Source organism: Lynx rufus, unplaced genomic scaffold, assembly GCF_022079265.1.
Source record: "Lynx rufus isolate CCGP_SWC_20201006 ecotype Redwood Valley unplaced genomic scaffold, mLynRuf1.p SCAF_7, whole genome shotgun sequence".
Lineage (NCBI taxonomy): Eukaryota > Metazoa > Chordata > Mammalia > Carnivora > Felidae > Lynx > Lynx rufus.
The window spans coordinates 135,078,163-135,094,433 of NW_025814889.1; the positions used below are offsets into that span (position 1 = coordinate 135,078,163).

Consider the following 16,271-nt stretch of genomic DNA (forward strand, 5'->3'; position numbering starts at 1 on the left):
TGCCTTTTAAAAGGTAAAAGATATGTACTCTTGATTTAGCAGCTTCACTTCTCAATATCTATTCCTGAGAAACGCTTGCACCTGTGCACAAAGATGTGTGTGGGAAGATTTAATTACATTCATTGTTTCTAACATCACAAAATTGGAAATAAGCTATGTGGTCATTAATAGTATTTATGTAAACTATGGTGTCTTAAAGCTAAATATGCAAAAATTCTGTCTTATTGTTAAAATAAGAAAAGCAAGTTGTAGGGATTATATACTGCAGTGATTTTCAATCCCATCAGACTGCCCCCATAACAAATAATGTTTTTTTTTAAGTTTATTTATTTATTTTGCGAGAGAGAGTGAGAAGGGGAAAGGCAGAGAGAGAGGGAGAGAGAGAGAGGGAGAGAGAGAATTCCAAGCAGGCTCTGCACTGTCCGTGTGGGGTCCGACATGGGGCTTGAACTCATGAACTGTGAGATCATGACCTGAGCTGAAACCAAGAGCTGGACGCTCAATGGACTGAGCCACCCACATGCCCCTCCCATAGCAAATAATTTGTAATGTTCCTTTAGATCATCAGAATGAAATTTGTAGACAACTGCATATGATTCCATACCATTTCAACCAAAATCAATAAATTATGCCATAAATGTGATATAAAGAAATAATATAAAACTAGTTTGTAGTAAAATTTTAAGTATTTTAATATATAAATGTTCAAATTCCACTGTACTAGAAGACATAACAAAGTAATCAAGTGCTCACCTCCTGTATGTAGATTCACCAAATTCATAAACACTAGAAATGATCCATGTATGTTGTATTGGTGACTTGAATACCATAGTGGCAATGCTATTGGCAATGTCGTTTTCCAAAATGATGAACAATCCTTGACAAATTTCCAAATAAAACAAAGTTTCGTTTTCCCTTGATTTACACAGTGGTTGAATTCCTGAAAAGTTCTGCATGTATTAAAATCATGTAATGCAGGGTTAGGCTCTAGGCTCAAATGATTATAAGCATGTGTTTCACCTACATCGATGGCCAAAGATTCATTTGAAAATCATGAAGGAGTGTAGGACGATTCTTTGTTGTGAGGAACTGCCCTGTACTTTTCGGGACGTCTAGCATCCTTGACCCCTCACCTGTCAGATACCAACAGTGGCCTCTAATTGTGATAACCAAAAATGCCCCCAGTTATTTCATAATTGCCCCCTGGGGGTCAATGCCTTCTCTGCTAAGAACTATCATTCTAGACTACTTTAGACTATTCTGAGGTTGTCAGCCTCTTAAAAACTCACTATTCTGCTACCTTGACCGACTTCCTAATTTCATTGGCCTTTCCTTGCTTTCTTACAGGCTCATCAAGCCACCTAAAAGGAGGCCTTAAAAATATTATATCAAGTGTTTTTAGATACTATATACCAAAAGGTTTTAGAAGCTCTAGTGTATAATATTACCAGACCCAGAAGACATTTAAATCATATGTTTTTCTATGAATATTTTGTGTGTAGTTGAGAACATGTTGTATATACAAGTGTTTCACCTGACACTTTACATTTTCATAACTTTTATTTATTTATTTATTAAATTAAACAATATTTTTAATGTTTATTTTTTAGGAGAAACAGAGCATGAGTTGGGGAGGGGCAGAGAGAGAGAGACAGGGAGACACAGAATCCCAAACAGGCTCCAGGCTCTGAGCTGTCAGCACAGAGCCCGATGGGGGCTCGAACATATGAACCGCGAGATCATGACCTGAGCTGAAGTCAGACGCTTAACTGACTGAACCACCCAGGTGCCCCAGCTTTTTTTAAAAACAGCTTTGAAGTACCGTGGCCTGGGTGGCTCAGTCATTTAAGCGTCTGACTTCAGCTCAGGTCATGATCTCGCGGTTCATATGTTCGAGCCCCCATCGGGCTCTGTGCTGACAGCTCAGAGCCTGGAGCCTGTTTGGGATTCTGTGTCTCCCTGTCTCTTTGTCCCTTCCGTACTCATGCTTTGTCTCTCTTCCTCTCTCAAAAATAAGTAAACATTAAAAAAAGAATTAAAAAACCCCACAGCTTTGAGGTATAATTGATATATTAAAAATTGAATATACTTAATGTATAGTTAGATGAGTTTCATAGGTTTTTAAGAATTATTCATAAAGGGGCGCCTGGGTGGTTCAGTCGGTTGGGCGTCCGACTTCAGCTCAGGTCACGATCTCGTGGTCCGTGAGTTCGAGCCCCGCGTTGGGCTCTGGGCTGCTGGCTCAGAGCCTGGAGCCTGCTTCTGATTCTGTGTCTCCCTCTCTCTCTGCCCCTCCCCCGTTCATGCTCTGTCTCTCTCTGTCCCAAAAATAAATAAACGTTAAAAAAAATTAAAAAAAAAAGAATTATTCATAAATATTGTTAGTGGCTACATGGCTGCACCATTACATATTTTCTCAATCCCTATTTTAAAATATTTTAGTTGTTTCCAGGTTTTTGCTATTACAAACAACATTGTGATTAACTTCTCTTATATAGAGCTTTTTTTTTTTTAATTTTGGATTATTTCCTTGAAACAGGTTAGAGTTATTGATTGATCCTCATTGTAACAATTAGGAAACCAGATGCTCCTATATTGTCAAGGACAGCCTTTCCTAAGGAAGTTGGTGGATGTTAATGGGTCTTATGTGGAAAAGGTGGTTATTGAGTCAAATATATTTGAAAAAGCCAGGTAAACAGGTTTCTTTACCTCATGACTTCTCAGCACCTTGAATATACTAGTGAACATAAATCTCTAAGAGGGAGACATTTTCAAAATACACATATTTTTTCAAAACTATTTGACCTTAGTCTATTTTATTCACTAAACATTTTGGAAAAACTATTATTTAGTGGAACAAACTTCGGGAAACACTTTGTGGAATGAGTGGATATTAGAATTAAAATGAACTGTTAAGTGTCTGGGATATGCTGCCCTTAAAACTCTTCCCAACAATGAGACGAGTCAAGGACCATTCTTCTTCCCCCTCCGAGAAAAAGAGCTTCATGTCCAGTTTGTAGAGAACAGGAGATCTTCTTGAAGAAGGCACATGATAATATAGACAGTAGCTACGGATTCCTATTAGAAATTACCGGCACAGAGTCATGGGTCTGGGACACTGGAGTGTCAGTAGTACAGGGACTGCTGGTATGTCCAGGTAACCATGCAGGGAAGAAGTAAAAAGAGAAAACATAGGTATAACCCTTTTCTAAAGATTCCAAACAGAGAATTCAGACCACATGGATCTTTTTTTAATGTTTGTTTGTTTGTTTAGAAAGAGACCGCGAGGGAGGGGCAGAAAGAGAGAGAGGGGGAGAAAGAGAGAATCCCAAGCGGGTTCTTCACTGTCAGTGCAGAGCCAGACGTGGGGCTCAATCCCACGAATGTGAGATCGTGACCTGAGCAGAAGTCAAGAGTCAGATGCTCAACCAACTGAGCCACCCAGGTGCCTCAGACCATATGGATCTTAAACATGGGTCACAGGCCCCAGATCTCTTTCTCTTAAAAATTTTTGAGGGAAGTGAGGAGGATTTTTTTTTCTTTTAAGATTTCTTCTTTTCTCACTTCTAAACCTGTCTACATGGGCAGAAGTGACAAGGAGAGGAAGAGGGAGAGATTCTCCAAACCAGAGCAGGAATAAAGTTCCCCTCATTCAGCTTTTCGGTTTGTGCTGGAATGTGATGGTGAGTTGGGAATAGGGGCAAGGAGTGAGGCCTCTTTTATGCTGGAATAGTTCTCTAAATAACTGACGTCTAACAGGCATATTCTGGGATTAGAATTCTAAAAGGGTAGCAAGTAGACTTTCTCTTCTGCTCTTCATTCTAGCCATACATGTACCAGGTAGATTTGAAGTTAGGTCCAACAACCTAGAAGGGTAAGCAGGTCCAAGTCTCCTGAAAGTGGACTCCCCTGCAAAGGGAACTTGTTCACCTGTTTCACCAAGCTGCTGGAATACAACCAAAGGTGGTAACTATATAGAGGTGGGACCAAGCAGAGCGCCAGTTTGGACCCATTGGGGGCTGTATGGCACACCTACTCTTAGCTCCCACTGCCTGATGCAGAGAGTCAGATTCCTTCTATAACAAGCACATCCTATAAGGAGAACTTTGGGTCCTGTGTACTCACAGGGATCCGGTTTTGCTCTGCTTAGGACAAATCCAGCGAGAGTTCAGCTAAGCCTGTTATGTGCTGAAAGCACTAATGCTGGGTCATTCGGGTCCCCATTGACATTTTGGATGCTTCCTTCCTGATTCATCCCTGAGCTGGTGGATTCATCTTCTTCCTGTCTCTTCCCCAGCTGCAATACAGAAGCTGCTCTTGCTTTCTGTACTTTGCCTCCTCATTTCCTATTAAGAATAGGAAAGGAAAGGAAGAAGACCTTTTATCTCTGGACTGATAGTGGACCCACAAAACAAGCACCCAAATACTCTTTTTCCTAGATAGGTGGATGCTTGCCAGCCTGCAGAAACTTTGGGCTTGACTGTCCTGAGGAATCAAGGGGAAAATGTGTAGTTGGTGGAATTTTTCAACCTATAGATTAATATATGCAGGAAATACTGAATGTCTTTGTTTTCTTTTAATTCTGTTATCCAGACACCCCCCCCCCCACCATCTGCCTTGCTGGTGGGCTCCCCCAAACTCCCAAGATTATGCAAAGTTATCCAGATCTTATGTAGCATCAAGATGCCAAGAAGGCCTTTCTAGGCATCAGATTACTTCTGAAACAGCTACTGCCCTGTCCAGGCAGTCACATCAAGTCTGATAGCTGGGTTGCTTCCTTATGCCCCTAGAATCTTAGGTGGGGCCTGGAAGCTGGCTGTCAGAGATCCAACTCCACACCCCTGAGCACTGGGGAGCAGGACCCCAATGCCTACTCCTTGAGAGGACCGCCAGTTCCTTCCCCAACCTCTCAGACTCTCCTGCCTCCATCCCCTCTACTTCTTGAGCAACCATCCTAATCCCAATCTCAGGATCTGGGTTTCCACAGAGGATACTAGAGAGCCTTTGCCTTCGTGTTGACTTGATTTTTCTTGCCCACTGCCGGGTTGCTTGCTTGAAACTCTGTATGTGTGACTATGTATAGAATGTAAACACCCAATTCAAATTCACACTGTACAGGTTACCTAGTCATCTAGTAGAAAGTAAAACATGTGGCAACATCCCAACCTTTACCTGGAGCACCTTTAGGAGAGGGGAGTTGGTGTAGCACACTCAACCATGGACTCCTACTAGAGAATAAACTTGTTTTTGAAGGTCCCCAGATGACTCCAGAAGAAGGGATTCTGTCTAAGGGAGAGATTTGACCAGCAGTTTGATTAGTCTCGATATGTATTTAATAGTTAATATTTAAAAACTTGTGTAATATTTAGTAATCGGCTTTTTTAAATTAAACTTAAGACAGTATTAATTGGACTGGGTATTAATAAATAATTACTAATATTGAACATAGTTCTTAAATTCCATTTAGGTTCTAAGTACTCATTTGACAAATCTTTGAGTGCCATAGCTGAGGCCCCTGGAGCTAGATTTTTGAGTTGTGACAAAAAACAAGGACAGTTTTATCCTCCATCTCAGAAAGAGGTAACAGTCATCTTGGAGACAAGTTACCAGAATGCATCTTGCTCTCCTCTTTCATCACGTCTGTGTCTGGAATGCTTTCTATTTACCCCTCTCCCTACTGCAATACTGTTCTCCTTTTGGCCTCCTGGCCGAGTCCTAGTCATCTGCTGAGTCCCAACCCAGATGCTCTTTGAAACCTTCCTGAATTTCCCAACCAAATTCAGATGTTATTTCTTCCTTTGTCCCACTCTATTTTGTGCGCGACTCCATTAGAGAGCATTTACAGAGTAATTTTCATTGCTGGTTTATATGTCTGTCTTTGCCCGGAACTGTGAGTTCTCCGAGGACCATTATTGGGTCATTATTTGATGTGAGGCATTACTTCTAGTGCTGTAGAGAGGAGACAGAGTGGTTTCAAATATAGTCCCTGTTTTCTAAGAACTTACTGTTTAGAGCTTTAGGGCAAGAAAGGAACTCGTTGTTAGTAATTGCCTCACTCTGCCACTCTTCTGGAGGATCCAGGGAAAAGAGTTCCTGGTTTTAATATAGGTTTTATTACTGTTCAGGTATGGTAAGGCCAACCAATCAGGAGACAGCTGCCATCGAAAAGGTAGTTTGTTATACTTATAGATCTGAAGGCAAGGGCGTGCCATGCCATGAGGGCCACACAGGGAAGCACCAGGGACAAGGGGGAAACTGTCACAGCCTTTATTGTGGTCTCCATGGGAAGGAACAGGTGAGGCAGGGTAAGCAGGTTTAGGATTGCATAGTTTGAATAATGTCAGTGGGCTTGGGGGCATAGAGGCTGTCCCCGGTTGTTTAGTACCTGGCTTGGGGGTGATTAGAGCAGGTGGAGCCTGATAAAAGAGGTGGTTGGAGCAGGAATGTATTATGCTAAGTGAAATAAGTCAGTCAGAGAAAGACAAATACCATATGATTTCATTCATGTGGAATTTAAGAAACAAAACAGATGAACATATGGGAAGGAAGAAAAAAAGAGAAGAAAGTAAGCCATAAGAGACTCTTACTATAGAGAAGAAATGGAGGGTTGATGGAGGGAGGTCGGTGGGGGATGGGCTAGATGGGTGATGGGCATTAAGGAGGGCACTTATGATGATGAGCACTGGGTGTTATATGTAAGTGATGAATCACTAAATTCTACTTTTGAAACCAATATAACACTATATGTTGACTAACTAGAATTTAAATAAAAACTTGAATCAAACAAACAAATAAAGGAGCAATCCGTATATCAAAAAAAAAAAAAAGAGAGAGAGAGAGAGGTGGTTGGGGGAATGGCCCCAGAATGGTTGGTCTCCTTTTGAAAGACACATTCACTGGCAGGTTGCTTACCATCTTTAGAAGTTGGCTAGCCCAGGGGTGCCTGGGTGGCTCAGTCGGTTAAGCGTCGACTTCAGCTCAGGTTGTGATCTCAAGGTTTGGGAGTTCAAGCCCCATGTCGGGCTCTGTGCTGACAGCCCGGAGCCTGCTTCAGATTCTGAGTCTCTCTCTCTCTCTGCCCCTCCCCTGCTCTCTCTCTCTCTCTCTCTCAAAAGTAAATAAACATTAAAAACATTTTTTTTAATTAAAATTTTTTCCAATGACAGGATAAACGTTGAGAAGCCTGAAAAGCCGGGACTTAATTAAAAATTTTTATTTTAAATTTTTTTTTCAACGTTTATTTTTTATTTTTGGGACAGAGAGAGACAGAGCATGAACGGGGGAGGGGCAGAGAGAGAGGGAGACACAGAATCGGAAACAGGCTCCAGGCTCTGAGCCATCAGCCCAGAGCCTGACGCGGGGCTCGAACTCCCGGACCGCGAGATCGTGACCTGGCTGAAGTCGGACGCTTAACCGACTGCGCCACCCAGGGGCCCCTAAAAACTTTTTAAAAAGAAGAAAGAAATTGGCTAACCCTGAAAGGGCCAGTCCCTTTAGGGGTTGCAAGTCCCCAGATGTCCTAGTATCAGAATACGGAAAATAAAAGATATAGATTAATACAGTTATAAAACCAGGTCCCTGGCCTTCCTCTTTGGGTTCCACTCTATGTGGAATCTCTGGAAAGCAGGATTAAAAAAGGAAAGGGAAGAGGGAAGGAAACTCCTCTCTCAATTCGGAGTGCAGTCAGCTACAGGTAAAGCAACTACACTGTTTTAAATAAATAGGAGCTAATTTTCCTCACATAACAAAATTTCAGGAGGCGGGCAGACCCAGATAGGTGCTGCAACTCAACCACATCATTCGAGGCTCAGCTCCTTATACCTTCTAGTCTGCCAACCCTGATATCCCTAGTGTGTTGGCCAGGATGGTCAGGACAGCTGACTGCCTCCAGTCTTGTGCCCGCCTCCAAGGAGGAAGACGGGGAGGGCCGAGGGCTGTGCCACCTACGATTCTCTTCCCTTCTCTAGGTCCCGGCCCGAGGGCGGGCACCTTCTAAAATGCTAACCTAAAACAATCTAAATATCTCTCACTGGGCAATTTAAAAAAATGTGGTAACTGGAAATGTATTAATAGGGATTAAGCTCCAAAAGATAATAAATGGAAAAAAAAAAGCCACAAAACAGCATGTTTACTTTGCCACCATCTTCCGCACATGCCAGAGTGATTGAGCCTCGTCTCCACGGGACCCCGTTAGCAGGAGTTGTCTCAGGGCGAGGGAGCTGCATGGCTGGGGGAAAGGATTGAGAGAGAGGATGAATTTTTCCCAGTCTAAACCCTTTTGGATCTTTCGATTTTGTGCTACATGCCTGTGTACTGTGTGTTTCTCATTTTAAACGTGAAGGATAAATTAACATGCTAGGTTCTACCTTGCTTATAAATTGTGCAGTGGTTCCTTGCAACCTTCAGGATTAAGTCCAAAGTCCTGGTTTACTGTATACACGGATCACATTATGCTCCTTCGTATTTAAGGACCTGCGTGGTCTGGCCCTTCCAGTGACCTCTCCAGCTATGTGATCCAGCTGAGCAGAACAAAATGCAGACACTGAACTGGGCATGGCCTCTGCCTCTATGCCTTCCTCCCCACTGCGTTTTAGTCATCTTTCAAAAGAGCCCAGAAGTTGTTTCTTTTGAGAAGCTTTTTCTCATCTCCCCTTCCAGAGTAATTGCCCTTCTACTGAGCTTGTATTGTTTCTGGTGAAAAACTGTGCCAAACCTATTGAGATTGTTTGTGTGCCCATCTCCCCCATGGCCTGTGAGCTCCTTGAGAACAGAGACTGTATCCCATTGCAGGACACCTAGCAGAAAGCACAGCACAGAGCATGTGTCTAGTAAACATTTGTTGAGGGAATAAAGATGTGAATACATTGTGTTGCTTGATTTATGATATACACTTATAACACATATATACACCACCAAGTTCTGGCCACAAGTTGAAGATCATAATTTGCAGAATAAGTTTCGTTTGGCAGGCTGTTAGAGAGGATTTGCATTTCAGATTTTAGAGGAAGCTGCCCCTTCTCTGGCTGAGTTGAACAGTCCTGAAGGCATGGTTATGTTTCACCTCTACCTAGCTCACAGCCATGGTTTACATGGTTCCTACTGGCCAAAGCCACCACTGGCAAGGTGGTTCCATAGAACTCACCTGGTGTTTAAAGGCCTTTGAAAGTGAATAAACATCATTACTAAAGCTGGGTGCTAGGCAATGTGCTAAGGTACTTTATGAACATATCTCACTTAGTCTCCATAGCAATCCAGTCAAGTGGGCACTTTTAATGCCTTCATTTTACAGGTAAGCATACTAAAGCTTGGAGACCTTAGGAAACCACAGAATCCACAATTACTGAGTGGTGGAGGCAGGCCATGAACTCAGGCTGATTCCAGAGCCTGCGACCCTAACCTCTGACGGAGGAACCCACTCCCCAGCATCCTCTTTTCATCCCACAGGTGCCAGGCAGTCGGAAGCGTTTCCTGTGCATGTGGTGGCCTGATCCTGTCTGCACATCTGTGAGGTCCTGGTGAGCTCTGAGTCCCATTCTTGTTGTGGGCTTGATCCCTGGTGGTCAGAGGGCTTAGAAAATCAACTGTGTCAGATATGGTATAGTAGGTCAAAGAGGGCTCAGATTTCTCACAGGGCCAGAAGATTGGTTCCAGATCCTTTGCTGCCATGTAACTGGGGGTGGGGGTTGGAGGGCCTGAGGCTAGCTGCCCTCAAATCAGCTAAGCTGGTACAGGAAAGAGGGAATCCTGGGACCTTTGAGTTTTTCTTGGCCTTGTGCCCTCATCACAAACCCCTCATTACATCAGCTGCCTTAGTGATGCCCCTGAGCAAAGGGTCCTTATAACACGGAAAGTGAAGAGTTTGAGAGGGGCAGTAATTACATCACTGGGCCAGCCCATTTGTTAACCATATGCTCATGCCAAGCACCCTGTCAGGCATTTCACAGGCATAATCCAGGAAGGTGAGTGCATGGACCCCAATCTCATAGATTGAGAAACTGGGGCAGAGAGGGAAACAAACTGCCTAAGGCACACAGTGGGCTAAGAAGTGACGGGGCAGGAGATAAGCCTAGGTTTCGCTCCTCATCGACATACACTCATTTACTGAATGCCGTTTGTGTCCTATTTCTGTGCACTTGGGATATCAGTGACCACACAAAAGTCCCTGCTCTTATGGAGATCACATTCTAGTGATATTAAGATACAGTCAATATATAGGTTATGTGATGTAACTAGGCATATCATACACAAACTGCAGAAAAAGCAAAAACAGAGAACTTGATAAGAGTTACGAAAACATACAGAACAAAGTGCAGGAGATTGGGAATGCCGGGGGGTTGGCAGAGGGAGAAGAGTGTAGCAGAGCCTTGTCAAGTAGGTAATGTCCGAGTGAAGATTTGAAGGGTAAAAGAGGTCAGGGAGCTGGCCATTCTGATCTCTGTGGAAGAGTGTAAAGGCAGCTTAATTCCAAGGTGGCTGAGAAGACTCCTGTTCTCAAGGAAGGAAAATGCTTGAAAACAGCCAACCGGAGTGAGAGAGATCCGAATCCGTCCATGTCATACAGCTTGGGGATGGAGACTGATTTCTAGGTTTTCGGTAGAAAACAGGCGTCCTTCCTGCCTATGTCCTGAGGAGAAAGGAGAAGCTAGTGTAACCGAAGAGGCTGGGGTCACCCTGGCTTTACACCCTCGATTAAAGTCTGCTTGCTGTCGCAATACCTGTGGCACGCCCTTGGTCTCTCTGTTTCTGAGGGCATCTGAGATATGCACTGCCTGGCGCTGGGGCCTTGGTACCACCCCAGTAGGCAGCTTGGACATACCTAGACTTCTCAGCTTCCCGGCTGGGCTCTGCGCTTGTCCTGCTTCAGCAGTACATTGTCTGGTTCCAAGACAGATAGATCATCTTAGTGAAGATATCTCTGAATCCCCTTGATAGAGTACTTGCCTAAGCTGGGGAGCCTGCTCTCTGACTCTCCATGGAAAGGGGACAGGGATAGAATGATGTAAGAGCTGTGGGCTGACCCCTTGTTCGTTGTGCTGCCCAATATTGGGTTCTGGGCTTTCTAAGGATCAGTCCAGGCCACATGCTTATTGAGGCTGCTTTATGCCAGCCCTGTGTTCAGAGGAATCTGACACGTCCTGATCTCGAAGCGCACTAAGACTGCTCCGGCGATAGATAGTTTTATTATGCTTTGCCATTGTCCACCCTGTCCTGGACCCCACCCACCCCGAAAATACAGGACAGCAGCAGATAAGTACTCTACCCTCTGTGTGGTCCTCCTGGGGAGGTTGTCTGGATCTCTAAGCTTGTTCTGATGGTCTTACTTTCCTCTGTGTGGGCCTTGATGTATCTCAATTTGAGAACTATTTTAGAAATATTTCTACACAGGGGCGCCTGGGTGGCGCAGTCGGTTAAGCGTCCGACTTCAGCCAGGTCACGATCTCGCGGTCCGTGAGTTCGAGCCCCGCGTCGGGCTCTGGGCTGATGGCTCAGAGCCTGGAGCCTGTTTCCGATTCTGTGTCTCCCTCTCTCTCTCTGCCCCTCCCCCGTTCATGCTCTGTCTCTCTCTGTCCCAAAAATAAATAAATGTTGAAAAAAAAAATTTAAAAAAAAAAAAAAAAAATATTTCTACACAAGCTTAGGTTCTCCCTTGAACCTATGGCTGGCATTAGACCCTTGGCTTTTACCTGATGATGAATATGAAAGACACTCTTAATTCCTGACAAAAGTGCAATGATAGAGGTTTGCACGGGGTTTAGGTGAGAGGTTCCGTTCAGCCTAAGGTTGTCCTGTAGGCTTCGTGGAGAAGAAGATGCCCCAACTGGGAAAGCCCTTGTCTGGGCATGTGGTCTAGTCTTAGTAAGGAGACCAGTTGTGCCCTTGTGCAAATTTTCTTGCCTAAAAATCCACTTCATAGATTGATTCTTAAATAGGAGACAAAGGTTTTCTGGTCTAGCATGGAAGAGGCTTGGAAGTCAACACTCCCATCCTCACAACAACAACAAAAAAAGCTGAACAAACCACACATCTTCTTAGTTCCATCAGAAAATGGAAGTCCTAGGGCAGAGGGCCACCTGCAAAATTGGAGAGACAGATGGACACAAATAGTCACAACTTACCAAAAGCAATTGGAGAGACAGGTGGACACAAATAGTCACAACTTACCAAAAGCAAAAGCTCAGGTAAGGAACCCCAGTGATGGAGCCAGTACCTGGGTGGGAAGACTTAACAGTAATTGATGAATTGCTGGAGGCTCTGTGTAGACAAACTTGAGAGTTAAAATTTTCAGGAGGGCCTAGTTTTAGGAGGAGCCTGACATTTTTGTGAGTTTTACCTCCAGGAGCCCTCCAGGTCCCTTACAGTAAAGAGTGAAGAAAAATCCTTGTGTGCTGCCAGCAGGGAGAATAGAAAATTAGCTATATCAAAAGCAACCCAAAGCATTATGTTTTTCTTAACATGGACTGCCCTCAAGAGAAACTAATTAACCAGAGCCTAACTGACCCAGGGAGAGGAAATACCTAAGTCCAGTCCTTTAACCTTTCTACCTTGACTAAGGGGGCGGGGAAAACCAGCAACTGGGGAGCACTTGTGGTCAAAGCCCATGGGTTCCTTAAAAGACTGAAATTTAGGGACGCCTAGGTAGCACCCAGGGTGGCACCTCAGTTAAGCTGACAGCGCAGAGCCTGGAGCCTGCTTTGGATTCTGTGTCTTTCTCCCTCTGTCCCTTCCCCACTCATGCTCTGTCTCTCTCTGTCAAAAATAAACATTAAAAAACAAAAAAGACTGACACCTGATCATAGGACTATAGAATGCTTCCCTTCCCCCAATACCTTACTACCACATCAGTAGGGCCCCTGCATCATAACAGGGGATTACAAATGAAAGAACTGCATATCTCAGGCCATATTTTGAAAGTCTCTAGGGAAATAAATACAAAGATAACAGGGGAGATAAAAACAAGAACACCAGAGGAAATTTACCTTTAATACCTACAGCCAAAGCAAACAGCAAACACAGTCTAGCTCCTAACCATATCAAGCATAAAACCTCACACTTAAGGCCTATTGTCTTCCATTCCTTTTACATAGTGTATCATGTTTGGCTTTGAGCATAAAACTATAAGTCATACCAAAAGACAAGAAAACACAGCTTGGACAAAACAAGCATCAGAACCAGATTCATAAATGGCAAAGATGTTGGAATTATCAGACTGTGAATTTAGAACAACTGATTAATATGCTAAGGGCTCTAATGGAAGAAGTGGGCAACATTTAAGAATAGATGAAAGTGTAAACTAAGAGAAACTTCAAGAAACAGTCAAAGGAAATGTTAAAAATAAAAAAGATTTTAACAGAAATGAAACATTACCTTTGATGGGATCATCAGTAAACTGGACATGCCAAAGAAATAATCAGTGAGTTTGAACATATATCACCAGTAACTTCCAAAACTGAAATGCAAAGAGAAAAAGGAATGAAAAATATGTAACAAAATATCCAAGAACTGTGGGACAATTACAAAATGGGTAGCATACAAGGGATACAGGAGTGCTGATGCATAGGGGTACTTGTACCCCAATGTTTATAGCAGCACTTTCAACAATAGCCAAATTATGGAAAGAGCCTAAATGTCCATCAACTGACAAATGGATAAAGAAGATGTGGTTTATATATACGGTGGAATGCTACTTGGCAATGAGAAAGAATGAAATCTGGCCATTTGCATCAACGTGGATGAAACTGGAGGGTATTATGCTAAGTGAAATAAGTTAGGCAGAGAAAGACAGATACCATATGTTTTAACTCATATGTGGATCCTGAGAAACTTAACAGAAGACCATGGGGGAGGGGAAAGGGGGAAAAGAAGTTACAGAGAGAGAGGGAGGCAAACCATAAGAGACTCTTAAATACTGACAACAAACTGAGGCTTGATGGAGGGTGTGGGAGAGGGGGAATGGGGTGGTGGGCATTGAGGACGGCACCTGTTGGGATGAGCACTGAGTGTTGTATGGAAACCAATTTGACAATAAATTATATTTGATATAAAAAAAAACAAAATGGGTAGCATACATGTAATGGGACTACTAGAAGAAGAAAAAAGATAGAAACAAAAGAATTTTTGAAATAATAATGACTGAGAATTTTCCAAAATTGACAGACAACAAACCACAACTCTAGGAATCTTAAAGAATACTAAAAATGATAAATACCAAAAAATCTACAATTGGGCATATCATATTAAAACTGTAAAAATATATATCAGAACACCTGGGTGGCTCAGTGAGTTGAGCGTCCAACTCTTGATTTCAACTCAGGTCATGATCTCATGGTTCGTGAGTTTGAGCTTTACATTGGGATCTGCACTGACAGTGCAGAACCTGCTTAGGATTTTTTTTCTCTCTCTCTCAAAATAAAATAAGTCATTAAAAAAGTCAAAGACAAAGAGAAAATCTTGAAAGAAGCTAGAAGGGAAAAAGCTTACCTATAGAGGAACAAGGATAAGAATTACATCACACACCTCTTCAGAAACTATACAAGTAAGAATGCAGTGAAATATTTAAAGTATTAAAAGCAAAATCATGTAGTGGCACCTGGGTGACTCAGTCAGTTGGGCGTCCAACTCTTGATTTGGGCTCAGGTCTTGATCTCATGGGTTCGTGGGCTCGAGCCCCACATCAGGTTCCACACTGACAGCACGGAGCCTGCTTGGGAGTCTCTCTCTCCCTTTCTGTCTGTGCCTCCCCAGGTTACATGTGTTCTCTCTCTCAAAATAAGTAAATTTAAAAAAAATTTTTTTTAAATAAAAGAAAATAAAAATGTAGAATTCTATATCTAGAAAAATTATCCTTCAAAAATGAAGAAATACTTTCTCAAAATTAAGGGCATTTGTTACTAACAGAGCTATGTACAGGGATAGGAAGAATCAATACTGTCAAGATGTCAGTTCTTCCCAATTTGATCTATAGAGTCAATGTAATCCTAATCAAAATTCTAGCAAGTTAATATGTGGATACCAGCAAATTGATCCTAAATTTTATATGGTGAAGCAAAAGACCAAGAATAGCCAAAACAATATTGAAGAACAACAAGTAATTTGGAGGACTGCCTCTATCCAACTTCAAGACTTGCTCTAAAGCTGCAGTAACCGAAACAGTGTGGTATTGGCAAAAGAATGGACAAGCAGACCACACAAATATAGTCAACTGGTCTTTGAAGAAGAAACAAAGACAATTGAGTGGAAAAGGGATAGTCTTTTCAACAAATGGCACTGGAACACTGGACATGCACCTGCTGGAAAAAAATAATAAAGAATTTAGAAACAGATCTTTCACGAAAATTGACTCAATGTGCATCAAAGACCTAAATGTAAAAGGCTAAACTATAAACTCCTAGAAGATCACACAGGAGAATATCTAACGGCCTTGCTTTTGTGATGAGTTTTTATTTATTTTTTTTTTAATTTTTTTTTCAACGTTTATTTATTTTTGGGACAGAGAGAGACAGAGCATGAACGGGGGAGGCGCAGAGAGAGAGGGAGACACAGAATCGGAAGCAGGCTCCAGGCTCTGAGCCATCAGCCCAGAGCCCGACGCGGGGCTCAAACTCACGGACCTTGAGATCGTGACCTGGCTGAAGTCGGACGCTTAACCGACTGCGCCACCCAGGCGCCCCTGTGATGAGTTTTTAGAAACAACACCAAAAAGTACTATCCATGAAAGAAAACATTGATAAGTTGGATTTCACTGAAATTAAAACCTTCTGCTCTGTGAAAGGCACTGTCAAGAGAATGAAAAGTCAAGCCACAGACTGGGAGAAAATACTTGCAAAGACACATCTGGTAGAGTACCCAAAATATACAAAAAGCTTCTACAACTGAACAATAAGGTAAAAAAAATGACCCAATTAAAAATGGGCAAAAGACCTGGACACCTCACTAAAGAAGCTATACAGATGGCAAATAAGCATGTGAAAAGATGTTCAGCATCACATGTCATTAGGGAATTTCAAATTAAAATAAGCTACCCCTCGCCTGGGTGGCTCAGCCAGTTAAGTGACCGGCTTCAGCTCAGGTCATGACTCATGGCTCGTTAAGTCAAGCCCCGTAATGGACTCTGTGCTGACAACTCAGAGCCTGGAGTCTGCTTCTGATTCTCTCTCTCTCTCTCTCTCTCTCTCTCCCCCTCTGCCACTCATGCTCTGTCTCTCTTTCAGAAATAAATAAACATTTTTAAAAATCGTTTAAATAAGCTACCCTTATATTCCTACTAAAGTGGT

At 42.7% G+C, this 16,271-nt stretch overlaps 1 protein-coding gene across 1 annotated transcript in view; it reads left to right on the top strand.

The window, feature by feature from the left end:
* WBP2NL (WBP2 N-terminal like) overlaps positions 1-11,851 on the top strand; it is a 32,598-nt gene extending 20,747 nt beyond the window's left edge. The window contains exon 8 of the mRNA XM_047066412.1: positions 11,793-11,851. Coding sequence (XP_046922368.1) covers positions 11,793-11,851 — 59 coding nt within the window. The remainder of the gene's footprint in view (positions 1-11,792) is intronic.
* Positions 11,852-16,271: the final 4,420 nt, after the last annotated feature.